The 13,002-nt window shown below is 40.1% G+C and overlaps 1 protein-coding gene across 2 annotated transcripts in view; it reads left to right on the top strand.

Moving 5' to 3' along the window:
* Lin9 (lin-9 DREAM MuvB core complex component) overlaps positions 1 to 13,002 on the top strand; it is a 42,158-nt gene that overhangs the window by 17,313 nt on the left and 11,843 nt on the right. For both annotated transcript variants that reach the window (XM_040738466.1, XM_040738467.1), the window contains exons 7-11: positions 1,968 to 2,125; positions 4,481 to 4,614; positions 5,856 to 5,975; positions 6,212 to 6,313; positions 10,460 to 10,540. In XM_040738466.1, the coding sequence (XP_040594400.1) occupies positions 1,968 to 2,125; positions 4,481 to 4,614; positions 5,856 to 5,975; positions 6,212 to 6,313; positions 10,460 to 10,540 (595 nt within the window). The remainder of the gene's footprint in view (positions 1 to 1,967; positions 2,126 to 4,480; positions 4,615 to 5,855; positions 5,976 to 6,211; positions 6,314 to 10,459; positions 10,541 to 13,002) is intronic.

Here is a 13,002-nt window from a genome sequence, read left to right as displayed (position 1 = left end):
TGCACTCCAGAAGAGGGCATCAGATCTCATTATAGATGATTGTGAACCGCCATGTGGTTGCTGGGAATTGAACTCAGGCCCAACCCCAATGTTACTGTATGAAATTACCTATTTCCTTTGTGTCCATCTTCCATCCCAATTCTGTCTACCTATCCATCCATCTGTCTGTCTATCTATCTGCAGAGTCACATGTATCCCATGGCCTCAGACTCAAACTGGTGTATCTAACCAAACATAGCCTTGAACTTCTCATCTTCCTGCCTCTTCCTTCTAAGTGTTGGTATTAGAGGTATGAAATGTTAGGTCCAATTTTGTTATGTGGTGCTGGAGATCAAATCCAGGAATTTGTACATGCTGGTCAGGGACTGTACTAACTGAGCTATGTTCCCAGTCCACCCCCAAAATATGTTTACTTGTCTTGGAAAATATTTAAGGAAGCCATAAAGTCTTACATATATTTCTTACATTTATTGACTTTGTGTGTATGTTCTCATGTGGACACGCTTAAGGAAGTCAAGTTATAATACAAATTATTAATACAATAAGCTTTCAGAAATACCCTAATTTCAAAACTCAGGCCAGGGGCTAGAGCGATGGTTCAGTGTTAAGAGTGCTTACAGAAGACCCAGATTTGATTCCCAGCTCCACATGGTAGCTTATAACAGTCTGTAACTCCAGTTCCAGAGCATGTGCTACCTCCTCTTCTGGGTTCCTTGGACACACACTATAAACACACCCATATATATGTATACACATGTGCATGTGCACACACACACTTAAGGAAAAAAATCAGTTGGCCCAAGCTAGCAAGGTGACTCAGCAAGTAAGGGACTTGCTGCCAATTCTGACGACCTGACTTCAATCCTGGGGACCCAGATGGTGGAAGCTGAGAACAGACCTCCGTAAGTTGTGCTCTGATTTCCATTTGTACACCATACTGTGAAACTACTAAGAAGGAACTTAAGAGTAAACATAGGATATACATGAACAAATATGAAGATTTAAGTTAATCTGTAAATTAAAACAGCACTGTAAAAGTCTATGCTTGAGGTCAAACTTAGGTTTTAGAGCACATAAGACACATACAAGGTGTTCTGCATTGATATACATGCCAAGCTTCACCACATTTGTTTTTACAATGACTTAATCCCAAATTTTGTATTTGTATAAAAGGTGTGGTACCGGGGCTGGAGAGATGGCACAGAGGTTAAGAGCACTGACTACTCTTCCAGAGGACCTGAGTTCAGTTCCCAGCAACTACATGGTGGCTCACAATCATCTGTAATGAGATCTGGTGCCTTCTTCTGGCATGCAGGCAGAATACTGTATACATAATAAATAAATCTTTAAAAAAAATGTGGTAGCAAATCTCTAAATTCAAGCCTAGAATGGGTTATGAAGTGAGTTTCAGGCCAGCAAGGGTGACAGTGAAAACCCTGTCTCCCATCCTCCAGACCCCTCCCCCCAAATTTTATTTGCTAGAGGAGAAATCAAGTAAAGAAGGTCTAAAAAACCAAAGAAATAAAGGACGTTTATCAGGTATCAACTGAAGTATTAAAGTATTCGTTAAGATTGATAATACCTGCCTTGAACTCCCAGAGATCCATCTGCCTCTGCCTCAGCATTCTGGGATTAAAGTTGTACACCACCACACCCAGCCTCACCTCATTCTCTGAGACTCCAGCTAGTTCGTTCTAGGATCGTATCTCAGCTTTCCTAGGTTACAAATAAGGGCAAGCTTCCATACCTAACTAGTGTTTACACAGGTGCTGGGGGGTTCAAACTCCAGTCTGGCTTGCATAGCAAGTACTTTAACCACTGAGCCACCTCTCCAGGCCCCCAAAATTTAGCTGATTATACACTTCAAACACAATTTATTATATTTATAGTGCATGTGCTTGAATTACAGGTGTGTACTGTAACGCCTGGCCTGGCTTGCTTTATATGATATCTGTAATTTATTCTAGATGTTCTTCTGCATTTTTTGAGGAAGAGAGGTCAGCATTAAAACAGAAACGGCAGAAAATTCGGCTTTTACAACAAAGGAAAGTTGCAGATGTTTCACAATTCAAAGATCTCCCAGATGAAATTCCTCTACCCCTGGTTATTGGAACCAAAGTTACAGGTAAGCAAAAACTAGGTTATGAGTCACTTGAAAGTTGTAGCCAAGATCGCATCTACTAGAAGTTTAGTAACTATAATTCTGGTTCTGTAGCAATTTACTATAGTAAAGAAATATTTGTGGGCTGAAGAGCTGGCTCAGTGGTTAAAAGCACTTGCAGCTTTTGCAAAGGTCTTGGGTTCAGTTCCCAGCACCTTCACAGCAGCTCACAACCTGTTCCAGGGAGATCTGATGCCCACTTCTTGCCTATGAAGGCAACCAGGCATGCATGTGATATACATACAGTCATGTAGGCAAACACTCATACATAAAATAAAAGTAAGTGCATTAGAAAATATATACTAGTTCAATAGTGTCCACTACAGTATGAAATAAAGTAGTCAGGCATAGTGGCAAAGACCTATTACCCCAGCTCCATGGAAAGCTGAGGTCAGTCTGGCCTACTTACATAGCAAGACCGTGTCTCAGGAAAGGGTTGGGGAAATAGCTACTTCTCTAATACACATACCTATGTTTAGTGCCATCAGAGTCCAGAAGAGAATGTTGGATCCCTTGAGACTAAAGTTGTAGACAGTTGTTAGCCACTATGTGGGTCCTGGGAACCAAACCTTGATCTTCTGCAAGAGCAACAAGTGATCTTAACCATTTCTCATTTATTTTTACTCTTTGATAATTTTATACATGCATACAGTATATTTTTATTATATTCATACATATTCACTGTTCCTTTCTTGCTGTGTATTTTCTCCTGAGTTAGAATCATATTTCATAGTTAATATACCTAGTAATTTTTGGTTGAAAACATGATTTTTGTTTTGTTTTGTTTTGTTTTTGTTTTTCAATACAGGGTTTCTCTGTGGCTTTGGAAGCTGTCCTGGAACTCGCTCTGTAGATCAGGCTGGTCTCGAACTCACAGAGATCCTCCTACCTCTGCCTCCCGAGTGTGGGGATTAAAGGCGTGCACCACCAACACCCAGAGAAAACATGATACTCTGGTCAATCTATACTGTTGTTTTACAGTGTGGTTAAATTTGCTATAGTAGCTTGCCTTTGCAATTACTGGTCTGTCTTCTCCATTTTCTTCCTTCCTTCCTTCCTTCCTTCCTTCCTTCCTTCCTTCCTTCCTTCCTTCCTTCCTTCCTTCCTTCCTTCCTTCCTCCCTCCCTCCCTCCCTCCCTCCCTCCCTTCCTTCCTTTCTTTAATTATTATTTAATGTATATGATTCTTTTGCCTACATGTGTGTCTGTGCACCAAGTGTGAGCAGTGTTCTCAGAAGTAGAAGAGGGCATCAGATTCCCTGGAACTGGAATTAAGTTGGTGGTGAGCAATCATCTGGGGTACTGGCAGCCAAACTCGGGTCCTGTAGAATCGGTGCTTTTAACCGCTGAGCCATCTCTCTAGTATTTTGTCTTCTCCAGTTTTTTAATGCTTATTATTAATCCTAATTCCCAAGGTGTTATTGCTGTGTCTATATAGTTCAGTGGTGAGCCTGTGATGTGGGCAGAGGTTTGAAATACCTCACACTGATTTGTGCAAAGCTGTTGCTAGTTTTCAAGTCTTCTTTAACTTTTACTTTCCGCAGGCTCTCTTGGTTCTTTCCTGCTCATTTGCATAGCTTCCCAGTTAGCTAGAGATGAATGAGAACTTATTTCAGCCTTTATGTCTCCCTAGTTTCTGAAGAGGTGGCTCATCAGTTAAGAACACCGATTGCTCTTCCAGAGGACCCAGGTTCAATTCTCAGCAACCACATAATAGCTCACAACTGTCTGTAACCCCTGTTGCAGGACATCTGACACCCTTACACAGACAAACATGCAGGCAAAACACCAATGCACACAAAATAAAAAATAAAATTATAAAATAAAGTTGAAAATAAAGTACTCCTAATGTGTCGCTTAAAAGTGTGATATCCAGCCAAGAGTGGTGGCTCACACCTTTAATCCCAGCACTCGGGAGGTAGAGGCAAATAGATCTCTCTGAGTTTGGGGCCAGCCTAGTCTATAAAGTGAATTCCAGACAACCAGAGCTACACCGAGAAACCCTGTCTCAAAACAAACTAAAAGTATGATATCCAGAGTTATTTTGTGACTTTTTTAGGGTTTATACTTTAAATGGTGATCTTTATTTAGTCTGTTTGGTAGCGATATGATTTCATTTATGTGTCAAATTAGGAATCATTTTGACTTGTTTTTGTGTAAAAAGCTTTGTTAATGCTCTAATTCTAAAATAAAACACACAGTTCTGTTAAAACGTGTAGATAGTGACACTGTATTTTTTATGGTTTAAACTACATGCTTAGAACAGTTTATTTGACAACTCTTTGCATGTACTAAATGTTATAATGCTTTTGTTTCTTAGCACGATTACGTGGTGTTCACGATGGTTTGTTCACTGGTCAGATAGATGCTGTGGACACTCTAAATGCTACTTACAGAGTAACCTTCGATAGGACAGGGCTTGGGACTCACACCATTCCTGACTATGAAGTTCTTGTGAGTAATATTTTATTAAACTTAATTAAAATATTTTATAGTATATTTGTATTTTGTGCCTTTTAATTATTTTAGTGTTTTCCTATAAATTGTCTTTTATGAGAGAATCAAGGCTTCAATTCAAAGAGATGCTTAGGTTTTCCCAATCCTGTGTGCTAGATCTCTAGGGGGTAGCTGTACCCAAGCCTCATTGCCCAACGCTAGGATCCTCTCTTGTGCTTTATCACAAGGCACCTTACTATGGTGGAGTCATGGGTTCTAACTAAGTAATCTTGGGATCTACCCATTTTCAGTCTAGCCACTAGGTCCTAAATTTAAACTGAAGTAGCCTGTTAGACTTCCAGTGCTTTTCTTCTATTTTCTTCTCACATTTATGTAGAACAATTTTCAAAATTACATTTTCTTTGGTGTGTGTGTTGCTTGTGCTTATGCTCACACATGCCACAACACTTGTTTGGAGGTCAAAGCACAACTTGTGGGAGTCGATGCTGTCCTTCTACCGTTTTGGTCCCAAGGGTTTAACTCAGGTCATCAGGCTTGGTGGCAGGTGTCTGGACCACTGAACAGCCTGATAACCATCATTTTTACTTGATAAAATTGCCATAATGTTCATCAGCTTATTCAAGCTGGGGTTTTGTCTGTCAGGCAAATAGAGACTAAAATCTTGGTCTTTTGATGTCCTAATACATATAATAACCTGTTGAGGGACTTATCAATCTTCATTTTGTAATGTTGTAGACAGTGTGTGTGTGTGTGTGTGTGTACTTTAGATTGAATTTAGGGCGTAGTGATCACTGAACCACTGAGCTACATCCTTGGCCTTACGTGCTTTTTTAATAAATAACTGCTGGAAGCCGGGCGTTGGTGGCGCACGCCTTTAATCCCAGCACTTGGGAGGCAGAGGCAGGTGGATCTCTGTGAGTTCGAGGCCAGCCTGGTCTACAAGAGCTAGTTCCAGGACAGCCTCCAAAGCCACAGAGAAACCCTGTCTCGAAAAACCTAAATAAATAAATAAATAAATAAATAAATAAATAAATAAATAACTGCTGGAGATATAGCTCAGTGGTAGTTCTTGCCTACTACGTGAAAGTCCCTAGAGACTGCTAAGTAAACAAACAAATAAATATTAAATAATAAATTGATTATAGCTGCAATCTGAACTGGTAAGATGCTATATCTCAAGTTGATATGCAATGTTTACAAATTCTCCAAGTTTTATGGATTATCTTCTTTTCCCAAAGAGTAATGAACCTCATGAGACAATGCCAATTGCTGCCTTTGGACAAAAACAGCGGCCTTCTCGGTTTTTTATGACCCCTCCACGGTTACATTATACCCCTCCTCTGCAGTCACCAATTACAGTAAGTAGTATAGAAATGTCCTCAGCAGGGTAGCTATTGCAAATATAAACTGTGTCATGAAGAACACATTACAGCCACCTGTATCTATGTTATTTTAATTGATGGGCAGATATTTAAATAGTTGCTTCAGTTCTGGAAATATTTTGTTATTGTATTTAATGTAATTTTAATTAAACAGAACTTTCACTTCATCTAAAGATACTGTCAATGATTAAATGATTCCTTGTGTCCCACAGGATAGTGATCCTTTATTAGGACAGTCACCCTGGAGAAGTAAAATTTCTGGCTCTGACACGGAGACATTAGGAGGCTTTCCAGTGGAATTCCTTATCCAGGTGGTGAGTCAAGACTTGTCCTTGCAGCAGTCTGTGCAAGAAATACCCAAGGAAAACTGTAAGCCGAGGGAGCTTCAGCATGCATTGTCCATCGGTCGGCTGTACTGATAGCATTATTGGTGCTTATGTATTTTATTTTCTGTGGATGTTTTGTTTTGTTTTGGGGTTGTGGGGTACAGTTTTAAGTTCATAACCAAGAGTACTGTAAAGGTATTTCTATACCCCTGTGCCCCTGCAATACACATGTGTAATGAGCTTAGGTTCACCAAAGTGCTGCATTTGTTACAGTGAGCCTCTATCGTTATCATCATCACCCAAAACTGTATTATAGTGAGGTTCCCCCTTGGTTTTGAGTATTTTAGGAGTTTGGACAAATTCTTTCTGTTGCTAACTGCTATGCTCTAACTATTTTCTCTGTATTGAAAAAACAAAAACAACCCTGTCTCGTAAAACCAAAAAAAAAAAAAAAAAGAAAAGAAAAGAAAAAACAAAAAGAAACAAATTGATAAAAGAACATACATGGATTTATTTATACTTTGGGCAAACCTGAGAAAGACCTTTCTTGCTGCCCTTCCTGATGCAGTGTTACAGTTCTGTAGAAAAGACAAAACTGGCCAGGTAATGGAGGTGCATGCCTTTAATCCCAGCACTCAGGAGACAGAGGTAGGAGACTCTGTATGTTTGAAGACAGCCAAAGATACACAGATAAACCCTATCTTGAGAAAAACAAAAAGACAGAAAAATTGAACCTAAAGCCAGAGGAAATGTTGGTGGTAATTTTACTGTGAGATCAGCCATCAGAGCTGTGTACAGTTTCTTCCCCTGCCTGGTCCACTGGTACCAGGTCTTCTTAGGCTTTCCTTTTCTCCAGCATGCTGATTCCTGTGGAAATTTTGACTCTCCACTGTTTTGCAGTCTCTAGCTCATTAGTCTAGTAGGCAAAGGGAGGGTAACAAGTATCTCCCTGAAATATTTGAAACTGCCAGGGCTTCATCCCCCAAGCTCAGCACAGCCCTAAGGGATTTGGGGTGTTGTGCCATGTATTTAGTGCTGGGATTATGTTTCATTTTCCTGCAATATGCCTATGCCTGAAAGAAATGGTGGGCAGAACATGCATTTAGGTTTCTTCCATGTCCTCTGATAACTTGATGTCTCATCTCCTTGTAGCACTGAATGATAGTTTATTGGATGGATGTACTGCCGTGTGTATCCATTCTCTCACGAAAAACGTCCTGATTGCTTCCAGGTTTTGGCAATTGTAAATTATGATTCTACCCTAAAGATCTGTGTGTAGATAGAAGTTTCAAGCTCCATTCTCTGAGCCTCAGACAGGCTTTATTTGTATAAGCAAGATATCACCACATCTATGTGTAGGTTTTTGTGTAGACATATTGAGTAAGTTGATAATGGGATCTAGAGGTTTGGTTAGGTTTGTGGCTCCCTCTCACATATACCCTTTGGTTGTTTTTATATGAATGCTGTACTTTTTTCTTCCTCCCTTCCTTCCTTGCTTTCTTTTTTTCTTTTTCTTTTTATTTATTTATTTATTTATTTATTTATTTATTTTGGTTTTTCGAGACAGGGTTTCTCTGCATTGTTTTGGAGGCTGTCCTGGAACTTGCTCTGTAGACCAGGCTGGCCTCGAACTCACAGAGATCCGGCTGCCTCTGCCTCTTGAGTGCTGGGATTAAAGGCGTGCGCCACCAACGCCCGGCTCTTTCTTATTTTTTTTTTAATCTGAAGTCCACATGTATCTTAGGCTGGGCTAGAATTTGTTGTGTAGCCAAGGATGACCTTGATCTTACTGTCTCCGCTTCCAAACTGTTGGGATTGCAGACTACAATGTCTGATGTATGTGATGCTGGGACTTTAACCCATGAACACTAGGAAAGCACTTTACTATTGAGCAGCATTCCAGCTCTTGGGTGTTGTACTTTACAGTTAATTTTATGTTATTTTTATGATAGGTCTATATTTCATTTGTTGGCTGTCACTGATGAGTAATGTCATTCATTCATTATATTGTTGTTAGGTCTCAAACCTGGTACAAATGGGTAACTGAGATGCCTACTAACATCAAAGTGGACCTGGCCACCAGGTTCTCCCAGCACCCCTTAGTCCTTACCTGTTATGGGGTATGCCAGCCAGAAGGACTCTGTAACAGGAGGGAACTGAGGGATGCAGGGAGAACCAGGTGACCAGGTTCGCTCTGGTATGTTAAATAGGCACCTTGACTGTTTGTCCCAGGGTTTGAGACTTAATAAGTGCAAACATGAGGTCTGGAGAAATGTTCAGTGGTTAAGAGCACTCACTGCTTCTGCAGAGGACCAAGATTCAATTCGTACATGCGCAGTGGTAGAGCAGCTGAAGACCATAGTCCTGCCTACTTAAACTGCTTAACTTTTTAAAATATCACTGTAAACTTCAGGACTTTTATTTACTTACATACTTATTTATTTTTGGTTTTTAGAAACAGGGTTTCTCTGTGTAACAGCTCTGGCTGTCCTAGAGCCAGCTCTGTAGACCAACAAAAAAATTTAACTTCAAGAATTTTCGTATTTCCCTTCTTAGCAGTTTTTACTCCTGTTGGTCTACAATTTGTTCATTTTGAGCTGTGAGAGCTTGTTCAGATTGACTTTTACAAAACTTACACAATGTAAGTATATAAAATAGTCACTCTTATGAAGTAGAAACCCATGTAAACACAGAGGCAGCAGGTGTAAGGATTGCAGGGTGGAGGGTTGTTACAGGGAAGGAGGCCTGGCATGGGCTGTATGTGCAGTTCTCTTGACTACTTTCTGGGTCAGGCAAAGAGGTTTGGGAACTGTCTGAAAGACTTGACTGCAGAAAGGAATAGACACTGGGAGTCACATTGAGCCTTCTATAGACAGATTATTTCAAATCTTCATCTTGCCCTGGAAACCATCCCACAGTTGAGCCTAGCAGCTGGGGCTGTTCAGCTGCTTTTGTTGTAGCAGAGATAGTGGGGAAACCAGATAGGAACACTGGTGAGTCTGTCCTGGGTGGGCAGGTGCTTGCTGGTCCACAGAACAAGAGGGACAGGTAGTGGGACTCTGAAACTTGTACCTAAGATTCACAGGTTAACCCCTTAATCCTTTTTTAACTTATCCTAATTACAGTAGACTTAAAATTATTTATCATTACATTTTAACTTATTTTGTGTGGGCTAGAGAGATGGGTAGATGAGTACACCATGTGTCACAGTGCAAATAACTTTAGGAAGTCGGTTCTCTTATTCCACCATATGGGTTCCAGAGATTGAGCTCTGGTCAGCACGTTTGATAGCAGGCATCTTTATCCACTGAGTCATCCCAATGGCCCAATGATTTTAACTTTAACGTAGCCACATGGCTGTACACATCTACGTGTGATAGAGCTCATTCACACTTTGTATTGCTGTCATTTCATGTTATTACTGTCTCCTTCACCGATGACCTTTTTTTACAAATCCATTTATAGGGAGTTGGCACATGTGCATGGTCTTGCTTCTAAGAGTCAGAAGCCAGGACAGCCAGGGCTACACAGAGAAGCCTTGTCTTGAAAACAACAAACAAACAAGTCAGCTCTCTCCTTCTACTCTGTGGGACCAGGGAATCAAACTCAGGTGGTCAGGGTTGGTGCATCTCACCACCTCTAAATACAGTAGATTTTACAGTCATATTTTTGTTGTTGTTTTTGTTTTTCAAAGCTGGGTTTCTCTGTAGCTTTGGAGGCTGTCCTGGAAGTCACTCACAGACCAGGCTGGCCTTGAACTCACAGAGATCTGCCTGCCTCTGACTCCCAAGTACTGGGATTAAAGTTGTGCACCACCAATGCCCAGATCATATTTTCTTTCATAAGTCAGGACATCATTATGTAGACTAGGCTGCCCTGGAACTTGTTATGTAGCCTCAGATGGCCTAAATGTGTGGTCCTCCTGCTTCAGTATCCTGAGTGCTGAAATTGAATGTGTGTCCATGCTGAGTTTAAACTATTATTTTTGCTTACTATTCAGATGTGTAAAATAAAATGTTTTGCCATAATTATATTGAGACTAAACTGTACCATTAGAACATATTAGTGGAAACTGGAAATTTGATATACTTAAATATCTCTATTTATTCCAAAACGTTTCTCTTTTGTCTACAGACTAAATTATCAAAAATTCTCATGATTAAAAAAGAACATATCAAGAAATTAAGGGAAATGAACACAGAAGCAGAAAAACTGGTAAGGATTTTTTTTCCTTTTTTTTTTTTTGTTTTTTGTTTTTTGTTTTTTGTTTTTTCGAGACAGGGTTTCTCTGTATTGTTTTGGAGGCTGTCCTGGAACTCACTCGGTAGACCAGGCTTGGTCTCGAACTCACAGAGATCTGCTTGCCTCTGCCTCCCGAGTGCTGGGATTAAAGGCTTGCGCCACCACCGCCCGGCTTTTTTCCCTTTCTTTGTGTGTCTAATTTTACACTTGATCTTAGCCAAAAAGCCGAGAAGCGATTATGTGTCTAATTTTAAAGTGGTGAGGCTTTCTGATTTTTTAGATACCTTCTGGGAAAAAAAAAACATCTTTGAGACTCTTCTGTTTGTTTTTGTTTCGAGACCAGGTCTTGCTATGTTTCCCAGGCTGACCTGAAATGTACTGTATAGCCAGGCTGGCTTCCAACTGGCCTCCTGCACTTGCCTCCTGGTGCTAGGTCTACAGGCATGTGCCACCTCACCTGGTTTGCAATAAATACTACTTTAAATCATTATTTCATTTCACTTTTTCTTACTGTATTCAATACATGGTAGCACTGTGATGCAGTTCCTTACCTATTAGACCACTGACTACACAGTTGTACAGGATTAATGAGTGGATTAGCTTTATGGATGATTTACATGAGTGTAGAATTCTTAGGACTAATTAATACATCTTACTAAGGAAGATTTAATGACAACTTTTTAAAAGTGCTTCAGAAGAAGGTAGCTAAGCTGTCATGTTTAAGTTAACTTGACAAAGATTTATTTATTTATTTATGTATTTATGTATTTATTTATTTATTTATTATGTATACAGGGTTCTGTCTGCATGTATTGCTTCAGGTCAGAAGAGGGCACCAGATCTCATTACATGTGGTTGCTGGGAATTGAACTCAGGACCTATGGAAGACCAGCTAGTATTCTTAACCACTAAGCCATCTCTCCAGCCCCGAAGGGTTGGGCTTTTTGAGATTGTCTGTGTCTGTGTGAGACTATGCCACATGCATATACACATCCCTGAAGTCCTGCTCAGGTCGTCAGAGATCCCGGGGCTACCCAACATATGTGCTCAGAACTGACCTCAGGTCACTATTTACATGAAAATACTATTTAAATGTAACTCTCATCGTAGCCCAGGCTGGCCTCAAACTCAGATATTCATTTGCCTCTGCCTCTGCCTCAGAGTCCTGGAATTAAAAGTATGAGCAACCACAGCCAGCAAGATTTTCTTATCAAGGCATTGAAAATACTACCTGGGACTGAAGTATAGCTCAGTGGGAACCTGGATTCAAACCATAACAGAAATAGGTGGGTGGGTGGGTGGATGGATGGATGTTCAGTCCCTAGCATGTATAAATAAACAAACAAACAAAACACAAACTTAGAGTCAGATATATAGGATAAAGTATGGCAAAAGGTATAAATTTTTATGGAACAGTATGTTTCCAAAAAAAGAAAATCCTTATTCACCCTCTTCTGTAATGAAAACAATAACATCTGAATTGTTTAAAAGACCAGGGGAAATCAGCACTCTGCTAATTGTACAGATTTTTTTAGGCAGTGCGAACTAAGAATTTTTTCTTTCCTTTTCCGGGAACTTCAAGTTGAAAACACTGAACTAACCAAGCTGTGATGACTCAGGCCTTTAATCCCAGCTCTAGGGAGGCAGAGGCAGGCAGATATCTGAGTGCAAGGCCAGCCTGGTCTACATTGTGAGTTCCAGAACTCCACAGAGAAACCCTGTCTTGAAAAAACAAAAAACAAAGCAAAGCAAAACAAAAACTCACTAAATGTCAGTTACTTCTAGCCAGGTATTCAAAGGATTAGACATAGTACTTTGTTCTTACAAAGAAAATTCATCTGTTACACTTTCCTTTTCATCCAGAAAAAAAAAAAAGTTGTTTTGGACTGTGTGTGTGTTGTATGTTCATTCATGTTCACATGTTTGTGCACGTGCATATATGTGTACATGTGTTTGGAGACCCGAGTCCAATGTGAGGTATCTTCCTCAATCACTCACTCTCCACAGTATTTATGTCTGAAGATAGGGTGTGGTTTCTTGGTGAGGTATTACAAGGCAGTGTGTGTGCTGGGGATACACATTCAGGTCTTAATGCTTGTGCAACAAGCCTTTTTACCAAGTGAGTCATTTTCCCAACCCCTAGAAAATTTGATGAAGTTTTTCAGAGTATGTCTTTGAACTAGATTTTTTTGGATCAAATTATATAGTACTGGTAAGTTAGTGAAAGTTTGAGCTTGTTAACTTCAATATGTCTTTTCTATTTTAGACTACTCAAATACATCTTAAGCATATTAAATGATGCATATGAGGCTGGAGAGATTGCTAAGTGGTTAAGAGCACTGGCTGCTCTTCCAGAGGGTCTTGGTTCCTAGCACCTCCATGGTGCTTCAGAACCATCTGTAGCTCTAGTTCCAGGGAATCTGACACTCTCTTCT

This window comes from Mesocricetus auratus, unplaced genomic scaffold, assembly GCF_017639785.1.
Source record: "Mesocricetus auratus isolate SY011 unplaced genomic scaffold, BCM_Maur_2.0 Super-Scaffold_100676, whole genome shotgun sequence".
NCBI lineage: Eukaryota > Metazoa > Chordata > Mammalia > Rodentia > Cricetidae > Mesocricetus > Mesocricetus auratus.
The sequence above is the reverse complement of the archived record's forward strand: the minus strand, read 5'-3'. Positions and strand labels throughout refer to the sequence as shown.